Source organism: Oncorhynchus mykiss, chromosome 6 (genome assembly GCF_057628025.1).
Source record: "Oncorhynchus mykiss isolate SJ-2025 chromosome 6, ASM5762802v1, whole genome shotgun sequence".
Lineage (NCBI taxonomy): Eukaryota > Metazoa > Chordata > Actinopteri > Salmoniformes > Salmonidae > Oncorhynchus > Oncorhynchus mykiss.
The window spans coordinates 49,445,067-49,465,547 of NC_143027.1; the positions used below are offsets into that span (position 1 = coordinate 49,445,067).

Here is a 20,481-nt window from a genome sequence, read left to right on the forward strand (position 1 = left end):
AAAACTTTTGGCCACAACTGTAGGTAGATGTGGAAAGATGGATACAAATGATTTGTTGCAAGTTGGGGGGGGTTCACAGCTAGCTCGACTATTAGACAATTCTTTAGTAAAAGGTTGAAGTCTATTGTTCAGCTAATAGCCCATCCTGCTAGTGAAAAACTAATAATAATACTTTTCCCCCTTTCCACGTTAAAGATCACAATTGATAGTGTTCGCAATCGGCCCCAACCCCAATTAAAACATTTGGGCACAGTCCTAGTATGTCCTAGGGGCAGGAGTGTAAAACAATGTTGAAGTGTATAATTGTAATACATCATTCAAAGAATGGAGTTTGATACACCTGGTATTGGATATGATAAAACTTGCGAAATAGCAATTTTCGTAAATTAATTTTATGACAAAAAAATATGCACAATCGTTTGTCTCTACATTAACTAACATATTCGTCTCAATTGTACATTTTTAGCTTGACTCGTTATGACGTTATAATTACTTTAAATTTGCTGCCACCATAATGTTTTGTCAGCCATCTTTGCTGAAGAAAGTCACCAAGCTAGCTCGCATAAAATTCATCTTTGGAACCACACGATATGATTGGTCATATAAAAACCTTGGGACCAAAATGCATAATGAGTGCTCTAACCCCCCCCTTGCAGTGGTCTGGAGCAATGAAGCAGTGATGCTGGGTACCTCTAAGTCCCGCGGTGAAAGCTCGCATTTTAAAAGGAGGAACCAGTGTATGTTTTTTTATTTTTGTAAATTAGTAAATTAGGAGTAGCATTCGCGTGAAAGTGAAATCGCGAACCACCGCATTTCACCATTGCAAGGCGACTGGTAATATGGCAGAATATAAACAGTGTAGTTATTCACTCCACAAGGCAATCAAACAAGCTAAACGTCTGTATAGAGATAAAGTGGAGTCGCAATTCAACAGTTCAGACGTATGTGGCAGGGACTACAGACAATCACAGACTACAAAAAGTGCCAATGCCATCTGGACAAGAGTAAGAATGCTGTTTATTGACTATACCTCAGCATTCAACACCATAGTACCCTCCAAGCTCATCATTAAGCTCTGGGTCTGAACCCCGCCGTGCGCAACTGGGTCCTGGATTTCCTGATGGGTGAAGGTAGGAAACATCACCTCCACTCCATGATCCTCAACACTGGGGACCCACAAGCGTGCGTGCTCAGCCCCCTCCTGTACTCCCTGTTCACCCATGACCGCGTGGCCAAGCACACCTCTAAATTATCAAGTTTGCAGACGACAACAGCAGTAGGCTTGATTACCAACGATGACGACACAGCCTACTGGGAGGAGGTGAGGGCTCTGGGAGTGTGGTGTCAGGAAAACAACCTTTCACTCAACGTCAACAAAACAAAGGAGATGAACGTGGACTTCAGGAAATAGCAGAGGGTGCACCCCCCTATCTACATCGACGGGACCGCAGTGGAGAAGGTGGAAAGCATCAAGTTCCTTGGCGTACACATCACAAACAAACTGAAATGGACCACCCACACAGACAGTGTGGTGAAGAAAGGGCAACAGAGAATCCTCAACCTCAGGAGGCTGAAGAAATTTGGCTTGACACAGAAAACGCAAACTTTTTACAGATGCACAATTGAAAGCATCCTGTCGGGCTGTATCACCGCCTGGTACGGCAACTGCACCGCCCGCAACCGCAAGGCTCTCCAGAGGGTGGTGCGATCTGCCCAACGCATTAACAGGGGCAAACTACCCACCCTCCAGGACACGTACAGCACCCGATTTCAGAGGAAGGCCAAAAAGATCATCAAGGACATCAACCACCCAAACCACTGCCTGTTTACCCCGCTATCATCCAGAAGGCGAGGTCAGTACAGGTGCATCAAAGCTGGGACCAAGAGACTGAAAAACAGCTTCTATCTCAAGGCTATCAGACTGTTACACAACCATCACTAGCACATTAGAGGCTGCTGACAATTGACATATACTAGAAATCACTGGCCACTTTAAGGAATGGAACACTAGTCATTTTAATAATGTTTACATATCTGGCATTACTCATCTCATATGTATATACTGTATTCTATACTATTCTACGGTATCTTAGTCCATTCCGCTTTGACATCGCTTGTCCATATGTATATAGTCTTAATTCATTCCTACTTGGATTTGTGTGTATTGGGTATATGTTATGTAATTTGTTAGGTATTACTGCACTGTTGGAGCTAGAAACACAAGCATTTCCCTACAACCGCAATAACATCTGCTAATCACGTGTATGTGACGAATAAAATTTGATTTGAGATTGGGCAACACACAGTCCACAGCTAGGCTATTTAAAATATAAATATATATATAAAAAAGCTATTGATCCTATGTGGCTAAATTATAGGCATATTCCTGGTGTAGTCTTCCAAATGTTTTAATTTATTTCTTAACAGACAGCAGGAATAACTTCAACCAATATATTTAAATGTATCATCCGGGGTGCTGTGGCACCTCCAGCACCCTTCCCGTGCCTATGATTTTATGTGGAAATAAATGACGAAGTGCAATGCTGGCGTAATGAGAGTTAAAGGCTCATGTCTATCAGCGCAGAGTGAGATCATAGAAAGTGAATATCATTCTAGTTCTGAGAGATACAGGCATGCTTCTCTCTCACACCACAGCAATTCTTAGAATATCAGCCACGTTCACGTTACGTTTTTTAGGGGGCAGGATAATTACAGAGGTAACTTTAATTAACTCTGCTTTTATTAGAATTTACCATATTGTTAACACTTCACAATGACATTCCATTTGTAATAGGTTTATAAAGGCGTTAAAATTACATTAATGATTATTTCATCATTTGCAGTTATCGCATTGGTCAAAATAGTGCAATAACTTGTCAGTATTTGCCAAATAGTGAGCCAATATTTACCTCCAGTTATTAACCACTTATTAATGCACTTAAACACTTGTAAGATTAAGGATACCTCCTCCAACTGTGCAACTATTGAAAATAAGGTTGCATGATGATACATACGGGTTCAATATTACACGCATTTGTAGGTGCATTTATAAATGGTCAATAGTTGGAGGTAAATAGTGGCTTACTATTTGGTAAGCACTAACTGGAAATCAAACTATCTTGACCAATTTGTTATAACATTTATTAAAGGTTTCTGTAATCCTTTACAAATGGAACCTTATCGTAAAGTGTTACCCAAATAGGTACATTGCAAACGGTGAAAAAATGTCTCATGCCAAGAGAGGTACTGGATCCTGGCAAATGGTTTGCGGAATGAAACAGTCCAAAACTCAGAGGTGCCGAATCGAATGAAGTACTGGTTATACTATATTATCATTAGTTCACATTCAATAGAGGCAGTCTATGGTAAGTTAACTGATGCAAAACATGAGCATATGCCACTAAAAGCAAGAAAAATACTAATACTCATCACATTTACATAACTGTGTAGGTTATTTTTATGGGTATCATGTTAACCCTATTTCAGAGTGAAAACACTAGCTTTGGCATATCAGAGGTGACCAAAGTAAGAGGAATGTGAGTGACCTAACCCCCCACTAACGCAGAAGAGGACTTTTATGCTCCCTACAAAAACACTTCCTGGCCTGGCCAACTTACTTATTCACTACTTCAGCTCTGTTACACTCACAGAACAAGAACAATTGCACCACAAACCGAATTATAATTCACTTCACATTGTTCACTAAATATAATAACTAGTCGGTCATATTTGACCTGTGTACTGGCCCCCCAAAAAAGTGTTGTAAAAATGCTTAGTAGGTCAAACGATAACAGTACAGTGCAGTAATTTTAGGTAATAGCAAGAAAAACAGTGTTTTCCTGTTTACAGAAGAGTGATGCAAATATGAAATCAAGACAGGGGAAGAACAACATTTATGCAAAACCTTCAGAATAACCTTTCACTCAGAGTCCTGTTACATATTAGTAACGGTTGCAATAACAAATATGTTTCTGTTTAAACATTCTCTTCAATTTAGAACACAGTAGAGAAAGAAGATATGAGAGGGGGAGAAAAATAAGAAAAATATCGGGAGTCCCTCCCAAGGCCAAGTTGCGGTACTCACTAGAAATCAGTGCAGTCATATTACTCTTTGGTTTGCATCACGGCAAATGCATCCAGTTAGCCAGCTCTCATCTGCTTCTGCTCCCCCTGAATCTACAGGAGGCCCCCGGGAGAAGACGTTGCATTTCCTGACTCCCTCCCTCACGGTTAGGTCCAACCCCCCAGCTCTACAGGCTCAGGGGCTGAAGTTTCCCCTTCTTTAGGACTTCAAGCTTTAGTCCCCACACCCTGAGCACGCCTCCTAACCCCCTTCCCTCATCTACTCCACTCTCTCTCTTCGAATCAACACAGGAAGCCACCCTGTTGACCAATCAACATGCATGGATAGGCTATGACAATGCCCCTGGCATGTGGTGGAAGTGAGGCAAGTTCTCTTTCCCTGCCCTCTATGGTGATTCCCCAGAGAACTCTCCGACTTCTTTTAAAGGCACAGCTACCCTTTTTTTCACTTGTTGCTTCCATGGAATAATTCCCACATAATTCCGATAGGTTAAAAATAATGAATAATTCTGAGAGGTCCATCAAGTTAAGCTTTGACACATGCAGGTGCAATGGAAATATAGCAATGTGCACTTCTTTGATTGTGGCCGAGGTTGCACAAATGAAATAGGTTACTTTTTATGGATTTAGATTACATGTGCATCTTCATGCATGTTGAAAACGGTTCAAAACGTTTTGACAAGAGAAATAAGAACACATATGGAGAATATCTTCTGGAAATGTATGATTAAAGTCCACGACCAGGAGGGGCAGATAAAACAAACAAAAAAAGAGTGGCTGCGCAACCTGTGTTCATCCTGCCCCCCCCCCAAAATGCCTTTTCCTGCCTGTTTTCTAAACCTCTTTTTAACATTCTGCACATGTTGTTTTTCTGCAATGTAATATCCCTATAGTGTTATGCTGTCTATGGTTAAAAGTTTTTAAAAAACATGCATTTCCAATGTAATGTGTAAACAAGGCTAATTGTTTCATGTAAGAATGAAACAATTGCAAGCAAGAAATAAGTGTGTATGCTAAGAGCATCTGCTAAAATAGCATAACACTATAGGGATATTTATAAAAAATGTGATGTAAATCTAATAAATATTAGAGTATGAATTATCAGAGTAATGAATAATGGAGCTAGAGGGAATGGCGGCCGTTTACAGGCTCCTTACCAATTGTGCTATTTTGTGTATTATTTGGCTGTAATAAAATAAAAGTGTACATAATGTATCCGCCATCGTTTTCTATGTCCGAAAACAGCTTTTGGATATCAGAACAGCTATCACTAACCTCAATTTGAACGAGGACTTCAACTTCAATGAGTCGGGGGTAAAAGACATATTGATTATCATGGACCAGGCCCAAATCCCAGATACTCGAAGGAGGAGACGGCACTATAGATACCTGAGAAGACTATGTGAGAGTGGATAGATTGCCTCTAACCTCCATTCTATTGGCGAAAGTGCAATCACTGGAGAATAAACTGGATAAACTCTGTTTGAGACTATCCTATCAGCGTGATCTGAAGAACAGTAATATCCTATGTTTCTCAGAGTCGTGGCTGAACAACGACATGGTAAATATAAATCAAGATGTTTTTTTTTTATACATCGGCAGGACAGAACGGCTGCGTTGAGGAAGCTCAGAGGAGAGGGTGGGTGTCTCTTAACAACTGGCGCGCCATTTCTAATATTAAGAAAGTCTCCAGGTTGTACTATGTGAGTGACAAAAATATTACAAAAATATCTATGGGCTAAAAAATCTAAATAGAAAATTGTTAGCAGACAGTTGTTCTGGACATTTCTGACAAGTTCAAAATAGCTATCTAAGGTATGCAATGAAAAACATGAGGAACCCAATTTCGAAATTGCACCTTGTACTATTACAACTTTCAAAAGTAAGTTTAAAGCAGGACCACTGTTGTGCCCACCCTGCCGACCCCTGGGCGCGCACCCCACAGTTTGGGAACCACTGGTCTATAGTACCACCACAAACCAATGCTGGCACTAGGTCTGCACTCAATGAGCTGTATAGGGCCATAAGCTCAATAGCGTTTCTAGTGGCTGGTGACTTATATGCAGGAAAACTGAAGTACGTTTTACCTCATTTCTACCAGCATGTCACCTGTGCAACTAGAGGCAAAAAACTCTAGATCACCTTTACTCCACACACCGAGACGCATACAAAGCTCTCCCTCGCCCTCCAAATCTGACCATAAATCTATCCTCCCGATTCCTGCTTACAAGCAAAAACATAAACAGAAAGTACTCAATACGGAAGTGGTCCGATGAAGCAGATGCTAAGCTACAGGACTGTTTTGCTAGCACAGACTGGAATATGTTCCGGGATTCATCTGCTGGCATTGAGGAGTTACCCACATCAATTGCCAGCTTCATTAATAAGTGCATCGACAACGTTGCCCCTACAGTGACCGTACATACATATCCCAACCAGAAGCCACGGATTACAGGCAACATCCGCACCGAGGTAAAGGCTAGAGCTGCAGGTTTCAATGAGCGGGACTCTAATCCAGACACTTAAAAGAAATTCCGCTACGCCCTCTGACAAACCATCAAACAGGCAAAGTGTCAATACAGGACCAAGATCGAATCCTACTACACCGGCTCTGAAGCTTGTTGGATGTGGCAGAAGCTGAATAAACCACATGATCATTAATCTGTCTGTAAACAATTGTTGGAAAAATTACTTGTCACGTGCAAAGTCCTAACCGACTTGCCAAAAGTATAGTTTGTTAACAAGAATTTGTGGTTGAAAAACGAGTTAATGACTCCAACCTAAGTGTATGTAAACTTCAGACTTCAACTGTACAGTCCCAGTCAAAAGTTTGGACACACCTACTCATTCAAGGGTTTCTCTTTATTTTTTACATTGTAAAATAATAGTGAAGACATCAAAACAATGAAATAACACATATTGAATCATGTAGTAAACAAAAAAAAGTGTTAAATAGAAATATATTTTAGATTCTTCAAAGTATCCACCCTTTGCCTTGATGACAGCTTTGCATACTCTTGGCATTTTCTCAACCAGCGGAAATCGGTGGAAATCTGTCCTTTGTTTTTTTCCAAATTCCAGATTTTTGGTTCCAACCGCTGTGTTTTTGTGAGACGCAGAGTAGGTGAATGGATGATCTCCGCATTTGTGGTTCCCACCGTAAAGCATGGAGGAGGTGGTGTGATGGTAAGGGGGTGCTTTGCTGCTGTCACTGATTTATCTAGAATTCTAGGCACACTTAAACAGCATGGCTACCACAGCATTATGCAGCGATACGCCATCCCATCTGTTTTGCGCTTAGTGGGAATATTATTTGTTTTTCAACAGGACAATGACTCAACACACCTCCAGGCTGTGTAAGGGCTATTTGACCAAGAAGGAGAGTGATGGAGTGCTGCATCAGATGACCTGGCCTCCACAATCACCCGACTTCAAACCAATTGAGATGGTTTGGGATGAGTTGGACTGCAGAGTAAAGGAAAAGCAGCCAAAAAGTGACCAGCATATGTCAGAACTCCTTCAAGACGGCTGGAAAAGCATTCCAGGTGAGGCTGGTTGAGAGAATGCCAAGAGTGTGCAAAGCTGTCATCAAGGCAAAGGGTGGCTACTTTGAAGAATCTCAAATATATTTAGATTTGTTTAACACTTTTTTGGTTAGTTCATGTGTTATTTCCTTTTATTCTACAATGTAAAAAAATAGTAGAAATAAAGAACAATCCTGGAATGAGTAGGTGTCCAAACTTTTGACTGGTACTGTATGTACACACACAAGCACACGCACGCACACACACTGCCCTTTCCAAAAGGAACACCTATGTGATAATGCTGTTCATTGACAACAGCTCAGCGTTCAACACCATTGTACCCTCCAAGCTCATCACTAAGCTAAGGACCCTGAGATTAAACACCTTCCTCTGCAACTGGATCCTGGACTTCCTGACAGGCCACGCCCAGCTGGTGAGAGTAGGCAACAACACATCCGCCACGTTGACCCTCAACACGGTGGCCCACCAGGGGTGCGTGCTTAGTCCCCTACTGTACTCACTGTTAACACACTACTGCGTGGCCGGGCGACAAAAGAATGGTAGGCCTGATCACCAAGCTCAGCCTACAGGGAGGAGGTAAGAGACCTGGTAGTGTGGTGCCAGAACAACAAACTTTAAATCAATGTCAGCAAGACAAAGGAGCTGATCAATGACTACAGGAGACAGAGGGCCGAACACGCCCCCATTCACATCGACAGGGATGTTGTGGAACAGGTTGACACCAGTGAGAGCATCTTGACTGGCTGCATCCCCATCTGACCACAAAGCGCTACAGAGGGTAGTGCATTCGGCCCAGGCGGTGTCAGAGGAAGGCCCATCCAAGTCATAGACCGTTCTCTCTGCTACCGCAAGCAGTACCGATGCACAAAGTTTGGTTAGCGATAAGACTGCTAATTAGTTAACCAATAGCTACCCGGAATATCTGCATTGACCCTTTTTTCAGTAATCTCTTTTGACTCATCACATACGCTGCTGTTACTGTTTATTATCTATCCCGTTGCCCAGTCACTTCATCCATACCTATATGTACAGTGGGGAGAACAAGTATTTGATACACTGCAGATTTTGCATGTTTTCCTACTTACAAAGCATGTATAGGTCTGTAATTTTTATCATAGGTACACTTCAACTGTGAGAGACGGAATCTAAAACAAAAATCCAGAAAATCACATTGTATGATTTAAGTAATTAATTTGCATTTTATTGCATGACATAAGTATTTCATACATCAGAAAAGCAGAACTTAATATTTGGTACAGAAACCTTTGTTTGCAATTACAGAGATCATACGTTTCCTGTACTTCTTGACCAGGTTTGCACACATTGCAGCAGGGATTTTGGCCCACTCCTCCATACAGACCTTCTCCAGATCCTTCAGGTTTCGAGGCTGTCGATGGGCAATACGGACTTTCAGCTCCCTCCAAATATGTTCTATTGGGTTCAGGTCTGGAGACTGGCTAGGCCACTCCAGGACCTTGAGATGCTTCTTACGGAGCCACTCCTTAGTTGCCCTGGCTGTGTGTTTCAGGTCGTTGTCATGCTGGAAGACCCAACCACGACCCATCTTCAATGCTCTTACTGAGGGAAGGAGGTTGTTGGCCAAGGTCTCGCGATACATGGCCCCATCCATCCTCCCCTCAATACGGTGCAGTCGTCCTGTCCCCTTTGCAGAAAAGCATCCCCAAAGAATGATGTTTGCACCTCCATGCTTCACGGTTGGGATGGTGTTCTTTGGGTTGTACTCATCCTTCTTCTCCCTCCAAACACGGCGAGTGGAGTTTAGACCAAAAAGCTCTATTTTTGTCTCATCAGACCATATGACCTTCTCCCATTCCTCCTCTGGATCATCTAGATGGTCATTGGCAAACTTCAGACTGGCCTGGACATGCGGTGGCTTGAGCAGGGGGACCTTGTGTGCGCTGCAGGATTTTAATCCATGACGGCGTAGTGTGTTACTAATGGTTTTCTTTGAGACTGTGGTCCCAGCTCTCTTCAGGTCATTGACCAGGTCCTGCCGTGTAGTTCTGGGCTGATCCCTACCTTCCTCATGATCATTGATGCCCCACAAGGTGAGATCTTGCATGGAGCCCCAGACCGAGGGTGATTGAACGTCATCTTGAACTTCTTCCATTTTCTAATAATTGCTCCAACAGTTGTTGACTTCTCACCATGCTTGCCTATTGTCCTGTAGCCCATCCCAGCCTTGTGCAGGTCTACATTGTATCCCTGATGTCCTTACACAGCTCTCTGGTCTTGGTCATTGTGGAGAGGTTGGAGTCTGTTTGATTGAGTGTGTGGACAGGTGTCTTTTATACACGTAATGAGTTCAAACAGGTGCAGTTAATACAGGTAATGAGTGGAGAACAGGAGGGATTCTTAAAGAAAACAAACAGGTCTGTGAGAGATGGAATTCTTACTGGTTGGTAGGTGATCAAATACTTATGTCATTACTGACCTCTATATGCTTTGTAAGTAGGAAAAGCTGCAAAATCAGCAGTGTATCAAATACTTGTTCTCCCTACTGTACATATCTACCTCAACTACCTCGTACCCCTGCACATCGACCCTGTATATTGAAGTGCTGCATCAATTCCAACTGAAGGGAATAGCTTAGCACTTTCCTAAGACAATGTATGCAACTGAAGAGACTAGATTAGGAAAGTTCTAAAATGGTGTATCCTGCAAGTTTGGTGTATTCAATATGTAATAAGTTGCTCTGCAGTGTGTCAGTGGTGCGGGATGTGTAAAGTGATGCTGATAGCTAGCTCGGGTCCAGGCCGTTAGTGGAGGAAGGCACACTAACGACCTGGACCAGAGCTAGTAGCTAGCTATCTAAAGTACTAACATGCTGGGGATCCCTGGGGTCCAGTGTGTGGAGTAGGTCCTGGAGGTGGCCCAGCTCTCCCTGGGTTCGGTTCATTTCCCCGCTCTGTATCTCCAGCTGGCCCTCCAGAGCCTCCGCCTCATCTCTCAGCTGCCTCACTTGCTGGATCCTCCAGTGGAGCTTCTGCCTTAGTTGCTCTTTCTCTGCCTCGGACACCTAGATGAAGGATGGAGAGAAGAGGCTTTTAGAAGTGTCCGGGGTGGATTAGGCTAGTTGATGTGGAACAGTGCTGTTATTGTAGCATGGTCGCAGATCTGTTTGTGCAATCATGTCAACTCTTTGGCATGACAATAAGTGACAAGGAGTGATGAGGAGTTGACATAATAGGACAAACAGATCTGGGACTACTGTATACTGTTATTACACTATTAGAAAAAAATGTTTTGGATAGTGCCAAGCCAATCTACACGGTCACCGACATAACCGGTAGGGGGGGGGATATCAGCGCATATCAGACTCAAAAGAAACACGTGGCTTTTCCCTGAAACTACACTGATACCATTACACTTCCTTATTATCAGTAGCATTTTATTATTAAAGTTATTACTATGAATATTAGACTAGTATACAAATTAAGAAATGTCAAATTGGAGAGGAATTCCTAAAAATAAATACAGATTTTGACGGACTAACCCATTCACACCTAGTCTGATGCGTTTTTCCCTCCACTTTTCCGAATAATTCTCATAACGTCACCAATGCTGCGGAGTCATTCTCTGTGGCAATATGTTGTCCAAAGTGTCTTGAGAGGACTCTGTAATGAGTTGCATCCCATTTAATAAAAGAGGTAACACAAAACTGGCACCTGTCATCATTCCGCACATGCTGACCCTGGATGTGATTAAAGAGATGAAGTCCAGATAGGCTAGGCCTATTTGAGGAAACTTTCTGAATGGACATAGATCATTTGTCAATTCATACATGCACCCACCTAAAAGGACACATCAATCAAAGGCACCTGCAGCGCATCTCACTTTGACACATAAGCAAATCACATTTGTCCTTTCCCAAAAACGTATGAACAAAAACTTGCCTTAGGTTCAAATTATTTCTGTAGGATATCAAAAAAATAGTCTACATCATAGAATAATGCTAAATCAATGTAGCCTATCATATAAATTGACAAGGAACGTTTTAAGATATCGAGACCATAGCCTGAGCGATATGTAGCCTAGTTCTGGTGTGATATGATCACAATGGCTAAATTCCTACTTTGCTGCACTGCAAATGTAAAAAAAAAACAGGCAGAGAGAAATGTATTAATTAATTCACACAGCAAACCCACAGACCTGTCAGTGGCAGTGCAGATAAGAATTTCTATTGGTAAACATTATTTTCCCATGCGAAAATACGCAAATATTAAACCCGTTTGGCATAAATAATTGATCGATTGTGGCAGGCTGATATTTCGCAATTGGCGTGACTGGTGTCATAAACAAAACATGTGTTCGTATTCATTTTTTTCTTCCTAATTATTCGGATGAAAATAACGGACTTGAAGAGAAAGGGCCTTTACTGAAAATAGTCCTTTTACAAGATTAAATCATGACAGGAGCATTTGATTCCTATTAATGGCTACTTTAGGAAACTTTCTGAATAGACATATAGGCCTATAGAGAAGAGAATCAGCAAACTCGCACACACAAATAAAAGGACCTGTCAATCAAAGCCAACAGCATACTATATTGTCAGACACAAGAGCAAATGTTATTGCTTTCCTTAAAATGTATTTAAAAAACCTAGGCCTAACCTTAGGCTTACCAAATGTAAGCTATAAGATAATGAATTGACAAGGAAAGCATGAAGGGGAGAGAGACAGCTATGCTATAGTATGAAAATGAAATTGACAAACAAATATACGCAACATTTCCATAGTCTATTTATCAGCGTTGATTAATCTATAAATTAAGAAAAGATTCTGTATCTAATTATAGCATGACAGGTTGGATAGGATTGGTGCATTGTCCATTTGACACAACATTAGCTTATTATAGACCTCACAACCAGAACAAACTTGTCGACTGCTATTGAATAATTAATGAATAGTCAGCCACATCCAATCGGTTTTAAAAGAAGAGCGATTTATTTATTTACAGTCGTGGCCAAAAGTTTTGAGAATGACAAATATTAATTTTCACAAAGTCTGCTGCCTCAGTTTGTATGATGGCAATTTGCATATACTCCAGAATGTTATGAGGAGTGATCAGATGAATTGCAATTAATTGCAAAGTCCCTCTTTGCCATGCAAATGAAATGAATCCCCAAAAAACATGTCCACTGCATTTCAGCCCTGCCACAAAAGGACCAGCTGACATCATGTCAGTGATTCTCTCGTTAACACAGGTGTGAGTGTTGACAAGGACAAGGCTGGAGATTAAGCTGTCATGCTGATTGAGCTCGAATAACAGACTGGAAGCTTCAAAAGGAGGGTGGTCTTGGAATCATTGTTCTTCCTCTGTCAACCATGGTTACCTAAAAGGAAACATGTGCCTGTCATCATTGTTTTGCATAATAAGGGCTCAACAGGCCATTAAGATTGCACCTACATCAACCATTTATCGGATCATCAAGAACTTCAAGGAGAAGGGTTCAATTGTTGTGAAGAAGGCTTCAGGGCACCAAAGAAAGTCCAGCAAGTGCCAGGACCATCTCCTAAAGTTGATTCAGCTGCGGGATTGTGGCAACACCAGTATAGAGCTTGATCAGGAAGGGCAGCAGGCAGGTGTGAGTGCATCTGCACGCACAGTGAAGCAAAGACTTTTGTAGGATGGCCAGGTGTCAAGAAGGGCAGCAAAGAAGCCACTTATCTCCAGGAAAAACATCAGGGACAGACTGATATTCTGCAAAAGGTACAGGGATTGGACTGCTGAGGACTGGGGTAAAGTCATTTTCTCTGATGAATCCCCTTTCCGATTGTTTGGGGCATCAGGAAAAAAGCTTGTCCGGAGAAGACAAGGTGGGAGCTACCATCAGTCCTGTGTCATGCCAACAGTAAAGCATCCTGAGACCATTCATGTGTGGGGTTGCTTCTCAGCTAAGAGAGTGGGTTCACTCACAATTGTGCCTAAGAACACAGCCATGAATAAAGAATGGTATCAGCACATCCTCCGAGAGCAACTTCTCCCAACCATCCAGGAACAGTTTGGTGACGAACAATGCCTTTTCCAGCATGATGGAGCACCTTGCCATAAGGCAAAAGTAATAACTAAGTGGCTCGAGGAACAAAACATTGATATTTTGGGTCCATGGCCAGGAAACTCCCCAGACCTTAATCCCATTGAGAACTTGTGGTCAATCCTCAAGAGGCAGGTGGACAAACAAAAACCCACAAATTCTGACAAACTCCAAGCATTGATTATGCAAGAATGGGCTGCCATCAGTCAGGATGTGTCCCAGAAGTTAATTGACAGCATGCCAGGGCGGATTGCAGAGGTTTTGAAAAAGAATGGTCAACACTGCAAACACTTATGAAATGCTTGTAATTATACTTCAGTATTCCATAGTAACATCTGACAAAAATATCTAAAGACACTGAAGCAGCAAACTTTGTGGAAATTAATATTGTGTCATTCTCAAAACTTTTTGCCACAACTGTATAAGAAAGTCCACACAAAGATTTTTTTTACTGAAGTGCCATAGCCTATAGGCTAGAGCTTCTACACCCCCACGCGTCTAGCGGATTAGCTGCTCGAGCATCAAACGACAGTTGGAAAGAGGAGGACATGTAGACAAGTAATTGTTTTGCTAACTTAGTCTATAATTATTAGTAAACACTCCTGCTATTAGGTAAAGTTTATCTACATGAAATCAATGTTGCTCATGAAGAAAAATTTGATTTCAGTCTTGGTGGTATGGTTCGATGTGGCAGGTAGTGATGTTTGTCCCCCATGAGACACCATAGGAACAATGCTAGTATCACTTCCTTAAACTATTTTGAATGAATCTAAGATAAAAGTCATTACAGATTTCTTGACTTGACATTTTTGCCGAGGAGGTTTCAGTCGCAAATTTTTAAATCAAGCCAAGGAGTTCGTTGCAGGATTTCTCAAATTAAAAAAATGTGCGACCTGTTGTCTTAAGTAAACAAAGTCCGATCCGCTGCAGGGAAGGTCTCACTGTCTCTGTGTTCTGCGGTAGCATTGGATAGAGTGCAAACCACCACAGCTGAGTATCCTGTGTTACTAGGCAAGTGAGCATTGTCGAAATCAAAACCCAACCCTCAAGTAAGTCATGACGAACTCACTTACAAAACTCAGTTTTGGACCAGACTGACTTTATGACCAAAATGATTTACATATAATTTATTTACATATAATTTGTAGTCAATTTTGACACTACAATAAATGTTTCTGACTAATATCGATGCCACACTGGCTGTTTCCTATCAGATAAATTGTTTATTTCCTTCAGTTGTGCTTAAAGATAAAAGTAATTTTTTTAACCCCCTTTTCTCCTCAATTTTGTGGTATCCAATTGGTAGTTAGTCTTGTCCCATCGCTGCAAAACTTGGGAGAGGCGAAGGTCGAGAGCAGTGTGTCCACCGAAACACAACTCAACCAAGCTGCACTGCTTCTTGACACAATGGCCACTTAACCCGGAAGCCAGCTGCACCAATGTGTGTCGGAGGAAACCCCGTACACCTGGCGACCGTGTCAGCGTGCATTGTGCCCTGCCCGCCACAGGAGTCGCTAGTGCGCGATGGGACAAGAATATCCCTGCCGGCCAAACCCTACCCTAACCAGGACGACACTGGCCGGCTGCGACAGAGCCTGGACTCGAACCAGGATCTCTAGTGGTAAGTAGCACTGCAATGCACTCGGGAGGCACTTGTCCCTAATTTTAAGGACAAGCCTGTTACGTAAACTGAACGTAATCTAAGTAATCCCCAAAAGTAATTATTTATCACAAGAGGACTATAAACAATAACTAGTAATGCTGCATACTCCAAGAAAGGTTCAAACTCATCTTTCTGGTAAATAGTTACAAATTGCTGAGGTGTAGTCACTTTTGAGGACACAAGCTCAAGCAAACAGTACAAATATGATAAAAATATGAAATATTTTGTGACATATTTCCTATTCAACAAAACTATGAAGAAGGCTTGAAATGACTTATATGCTTTCTCAATATAGTACAATCAAATTCTAACCACTAACTAAGATTTCACCTTCCTTATAACTGTAAAATACATATTTGTATGTTTAGTGTTAAGAGAAAATGTGCATATTTTCTAATGGTCTCTTGATCAAAACATCAGCCCCCACCACTGTGAACGTCACACGTTCGGCTTCCTGAACTCGTTAGGAACTCGTTTTTCATACCCTATTAATCTATAACAACCAAGGTGTTTTTTGTTTCAAATCTATGAATTATTTTAGAGATCATCTCCTGTTGCGCTGCAATGTAAGGATTACAGGCACGTGCTTTGTCAGTGGCTGTGACATAAGGTTCAGTTTATGGACAGTCAGAAGAGCGAATTAATTTCAGATTTCCCATCATACTGTAATTCACATAGGCACAAAAACTATACTACTGTGTGCAATGCAAGCCATTTCGATCTACAGTGACCACAGATCAATTTATAAGCGAAGATTAAGGTCAGAAGAGTACCAGAATCATGCAGGTCCTCTAAACTGGGGCCTTTACATCATTAATATAAAAAAATTAACATTGAACATCTAATTGTCAAATCATAGCGCAACATGTGAGCTGGTTCTACTCATTCAATTTCCCCTTCCTGTTGCACACAACAAGCTTCCATACCCTCTGTCAAGGGGATTTTTGGCTGATTTGAGATGTAATCATCAACCCTGTCACTTTATTTGGCACTTACTATAGTGATTTTTTGAAAATGATTTTTTTATTTTTTATTAAGTTGAACATGTGCTCTTCAAATTAGGTTAAAAAAAAAATTGGTACAAAATGTTTTAATAAAATTCAAAGTTACACTACCAAAAAGGGACAAATTTGATGGAACGACCAAGTGCATTCATTTTGACAAAAATACTGCACTATATAGGAAATAGGGTGCCATTTGGGACACAGACAATAGGAGAGCCGAGCTTCGCCGGTGTCTCACCTGTTTCTGGGAGAGTGTCTCCTGTAGCTGGCGAAGCTCTCCACCGGCCCTGAGGACCTGCTGCTCTGCCTCCTCGATCTCCCTGTGCAACTGCTGCAGACGCTCCTCGGCTGGGGACACAGTCACACAAACAAGAACTCACCTAACTACACCTCACCTAACACTCACGTCAGTCAGCAACAGTCAGAGGAACAACCATGTAGTTCACTTCACATCCAATAGGCAGGGTGATGCAGACAATAGGAAAATATTGTGTTACCATATCAGCTTCCACTCCTCCAATTCGAACCTTAGCCATTAGAAGGAAAAAAACCTTAACTGACCCAAGATCAGCATCTAGTAGGACGAACTTTACCATACTCCCTCTTCTGTACCTTTAGTCTGTTCTTGGCTGCAGTCTCTGGAGCTGATCTTAGCCACATCTTGCCTGGGGTTGTCTGTCTCTATGTGGCCTGCAGTTGGCATCTGATGACTCTGGATGCCATCTGAGGCCACCGCGTTCCTTTTGTGCCGTGCCTTTCCAATGTAAGGGCTTTCCCCCAGCAAGCTTTCTGCCTCCAACTCCTGGTGAGAGAGAGGGGAAATTAATCACAAATTCATGCAGATTCCAAGGGTGCATCCAAAATGGCATTTTATTTCCTGAGTGTACACCTTCCTAATCTTGAAATGCACCCCCCATGGCCTCAATTTGTCTGGGCATGGACTCAAAAGCGTTCCACAGGGATGCTGACCCATGTTGACTCCAATGCTTCCCACAGTTGTGTCAAGTTGGCTGATGTCCATCGGGTAATGGAACATTCTTCATACAGACGGGGAACTACTGAGCGTGAAAAACCCAGAAGTGTTGCAGTTCTTGACACAAACCGGTGCGCCTGGCACCTACTACCATACCCTGTTCAAAGGCACTTAAATCCATTGTCTTGCCCATTCACCCTCTGAAAGGCACACATCCATGTCTCAAGGCTTAAAAATATTTTTTTAAACCAGTCTCCTACCCTTCATCTACACTGATTAAATTGGATTTAAAAAGTGACATCAATAAAGTTAATCCAGCTTTCACCTGGTCAGTCTAGGTCATGGAAAGAGGTGTCCTTAATGTTTTGTACACTCAGTGTATAGTTCACTACTTCTGACCAGAAGTATTGCACTGTATAGGGTATAGGGTGCCATTGTCGGCAGACCCTAAGGCAACAACTGAATGGAGAGATGGGTCTGGATGGATGCACTCACATGGTCTGGGTAATAGGGATATGGTTCAAACTTGGCGTCGATCTTCTGAAAGGCTAACTCCTGCTCCAGCTCATACTGCTTCTGGCATGCTCGTGTCAGCTCCACCGTTTTCTGTTTCAGCTGTCAATACGGCCATGCAGTATAGAGATTATACAGAGATATCACAAACACATTGAAGAAAAGCATCATACACTCACTGCAAGTTAGAATGGAATGTATGGCAATATTTTGGACTCTCCGAAAAATATAGCTAATCTTTATGGTGGTCAATCCCATGTAAATCACTGCTCAGTATAATAGCCTATCTAAATGCAGCTACTATCTACCTAAATTTACTTTGTCACAATAAAATACAAACGTGCAAAATTACCTGTATATTATACTAGCTATGACCATATAAAGTCAAACCAAGAAAAAGGAGGCAGCATCTATCATCATCATCTTTATATTTAATCTGAAACATGAGGTAAACAAACAAAAACAACAAAATGCTAGCAAACATAAGAGTGCTCTGCGAGTGAGAACCTGAATGGACAGAAGAGTCATCGACATTTAAGCAAGGACATGGGTCAGCAGTGGGCATTGGGTTCACATGAATTTGTGTGTCTTCAGAGTACCTGACAAATAGCATCCAGTAGAGGAGCAGGCAATGAAGGAGGCTGAAGAGAACGATGCAGTGGGAAAACAAACAGAAAATTCATGCAAAGAGCAAATGAGAAAAATGGATGAAGACATGATCATGGCCTGTATTCATAAAGAGTAGATGTACTGATCTAAGATTAGTATTGCCTATTATATTATAATGAATACGAGTTACTAGAGAATGAGGCCCTGGCATTTGAAAAGGTTAGTGTTTTTTTTTGTTTGATGCAACCTGGGTGCATGACTTATGAAACCAAGTCATAAAAGGCCATTAAGAAATCATGTGAACGATGAGCAATAAAAAAACTAAAGAATTCGCTTTCTATACACACAAACACTATACCACACCATGCAATACTACCTTCAGGAAAGGATCAACTAGAGGCCGGGAAAATAGCTATGGGCACAGAAAGACGAGAGAAATATGAAGAGGAAGGCACGAAGAGTTTAGAGGACACGTAAATGCATCGTTGTTCAAGGAGCTCCATCCTATATGACAATTTGCGTGTTTGTGTGTGTGTATGTCAGGATTTCCGTTAGCCGGTAATTGACGGGTTTTGTCTAATAAAATGAAAAGCCCATGAATAAAATTGTTGCCGGTCAAATTGACCAGGAGAAAAAATAAAGGTAGGCAAGCTTTCAGCAAGTCACCAACCACTCTACAATGAGAGCTGGAGGCAGTACGCACTTAGTTAATTGTTTGAAATCTGAATGATTTACATCATATTATGAGGCATGTCTTACCTTGTATGAAAATCCAACCACAGATGCAATTATTTTATTTTTTTGTCAAGTGGTTAATCATAAAAATCTTATTTAAAAGGCAAAAAATATAAAACAAAAAATATAACTAATGTGAGAGCACCAGCCTCTGCCGTACGAACACTGATACACCGTGATCATTGGCGGCTATATAGTGCATTCGGAAATTATTATTTTTCCACATTTTGCTACGTTAAAGGATAATTCTCAAATTGCTTAAAACGTTTTTTTCCCCCTCATCAATCTACACACAATACCCCATAACGACAATGCAAAAAACAGGTTAATACATTTTTCAAAATGTATAAAAATAACAAAAACTGAAATATCACATTTACATAAGTATTCAAACCCTTTACTCAGTACTTTGTTGAAGCACCTTTGGCGATTACAGCCTCACGTCTGCTTGGGTACGACGCTACAAGCTTGGCACACCTGTATTTGGGGAGTTTCTCCAATTCTTATCTGCAAATCCTCTTAAGCTCTGTCAAGTTGAATAGGGAGTGTCGCTGCACAGACATTTTCAAGTCTTTCCAGAGATGTTCGATTTGGTACAAGTCCGGGCTCTGGCTGTCCTGAGGCCACTTCTGTGTTTTCTTGGCTGTGTGTTTAGGGTCATTGTCCTTTTTGAAGGTGAACCTTTGCCCCAGTCGGAGAAGATTTTCATCAAGGATCTCTCTGCACTTTGCTCCGTTCATCTTTACCTCGATCCTGACTAGTCTCCCAGTCCCTGCCACTGAAAAACATCCCCACAGCATGATGCTGCCACCACCATGCTACACCGTAGAGATGGTGCCAGGTTAATTCCTGACATGACGCTTGGCATTCAGGCCAAAGATTTCAATCTTGGTTTCATCAGAGAATCTTGTTTCTCATGGTCAGGTGCCTTTTGGCAAACTTCAAGTAAGCCGCCATGTGCCTTCTACTGAGAAGTGGCTGCCGTCTGGCCACTCTACCATAAAGGCTTGATTGGTGGAGTGCTGCAGAGATGGTTGTCCTTCTGGAAGGTTCTCCCATCTCCACAGAGGAAGTCTGGAGCTCTGTCAGAGTGACCATCAGGTTCTTGGTCACCTCCCTGACCAAGACCCTTGTCCCCCGATTGCTCAGTTTGGCCACGTGGCCAGCTCTAGGAAGAGTCTTGGCGGTTCCAAACTTCTTCCATTTAAGAATGATGGCCACTGTGTTCTTGGGGATCTTCAATGCTGCAGTTTTTTTTTTTGGTACCCTTCCCCAGATCTGTGCCTCGACAAAATCCT

General features: G+C 41.8%; 1 protein-coding gene across 26 annotated transcripts in view; it reads right to left on the minus strand.

Annotated features, from left to right (window-relative positions):
- cntrl (centriolin) overlaps positions 1-20,481 on the minus strand; it is a 113,081-nt gene that overhangs the window by 62,810 nt on the left and 29,790 nt on the right. For 18 of the 26 annotated variants that reach the window (XM_090238113.1, XM_090238107.1, XM_090238112.1 and 15 more), the window contains 4 exons: positions 17,822-17,941; positions 16,966-17,155; positions 16,592-16,701; positions 10,474-10,668 (listed from right to left, as the gene is read on the minus strand). In XM_090238113.1, coding sequence (XP_090094239.1) covers positions 10,474-10,668; positions 16,592-16,701; positions 16,966-17,155; positions 17,822-17,941 — 615 coding nt within the window. Of the gene's footprint in view, positions 1-4,084; positions 4,503-10,473; positions 10,669-16,591; positions 16,702-16,965; positions 17,156-17,821; positions 17,942-20,481 lie in introns of those variants that run through there. The other 8 variants (XM_090238122.1, XM_090238123.1, XM_090238125.1 and 5 more) reach the window with 3 other exon arrangements.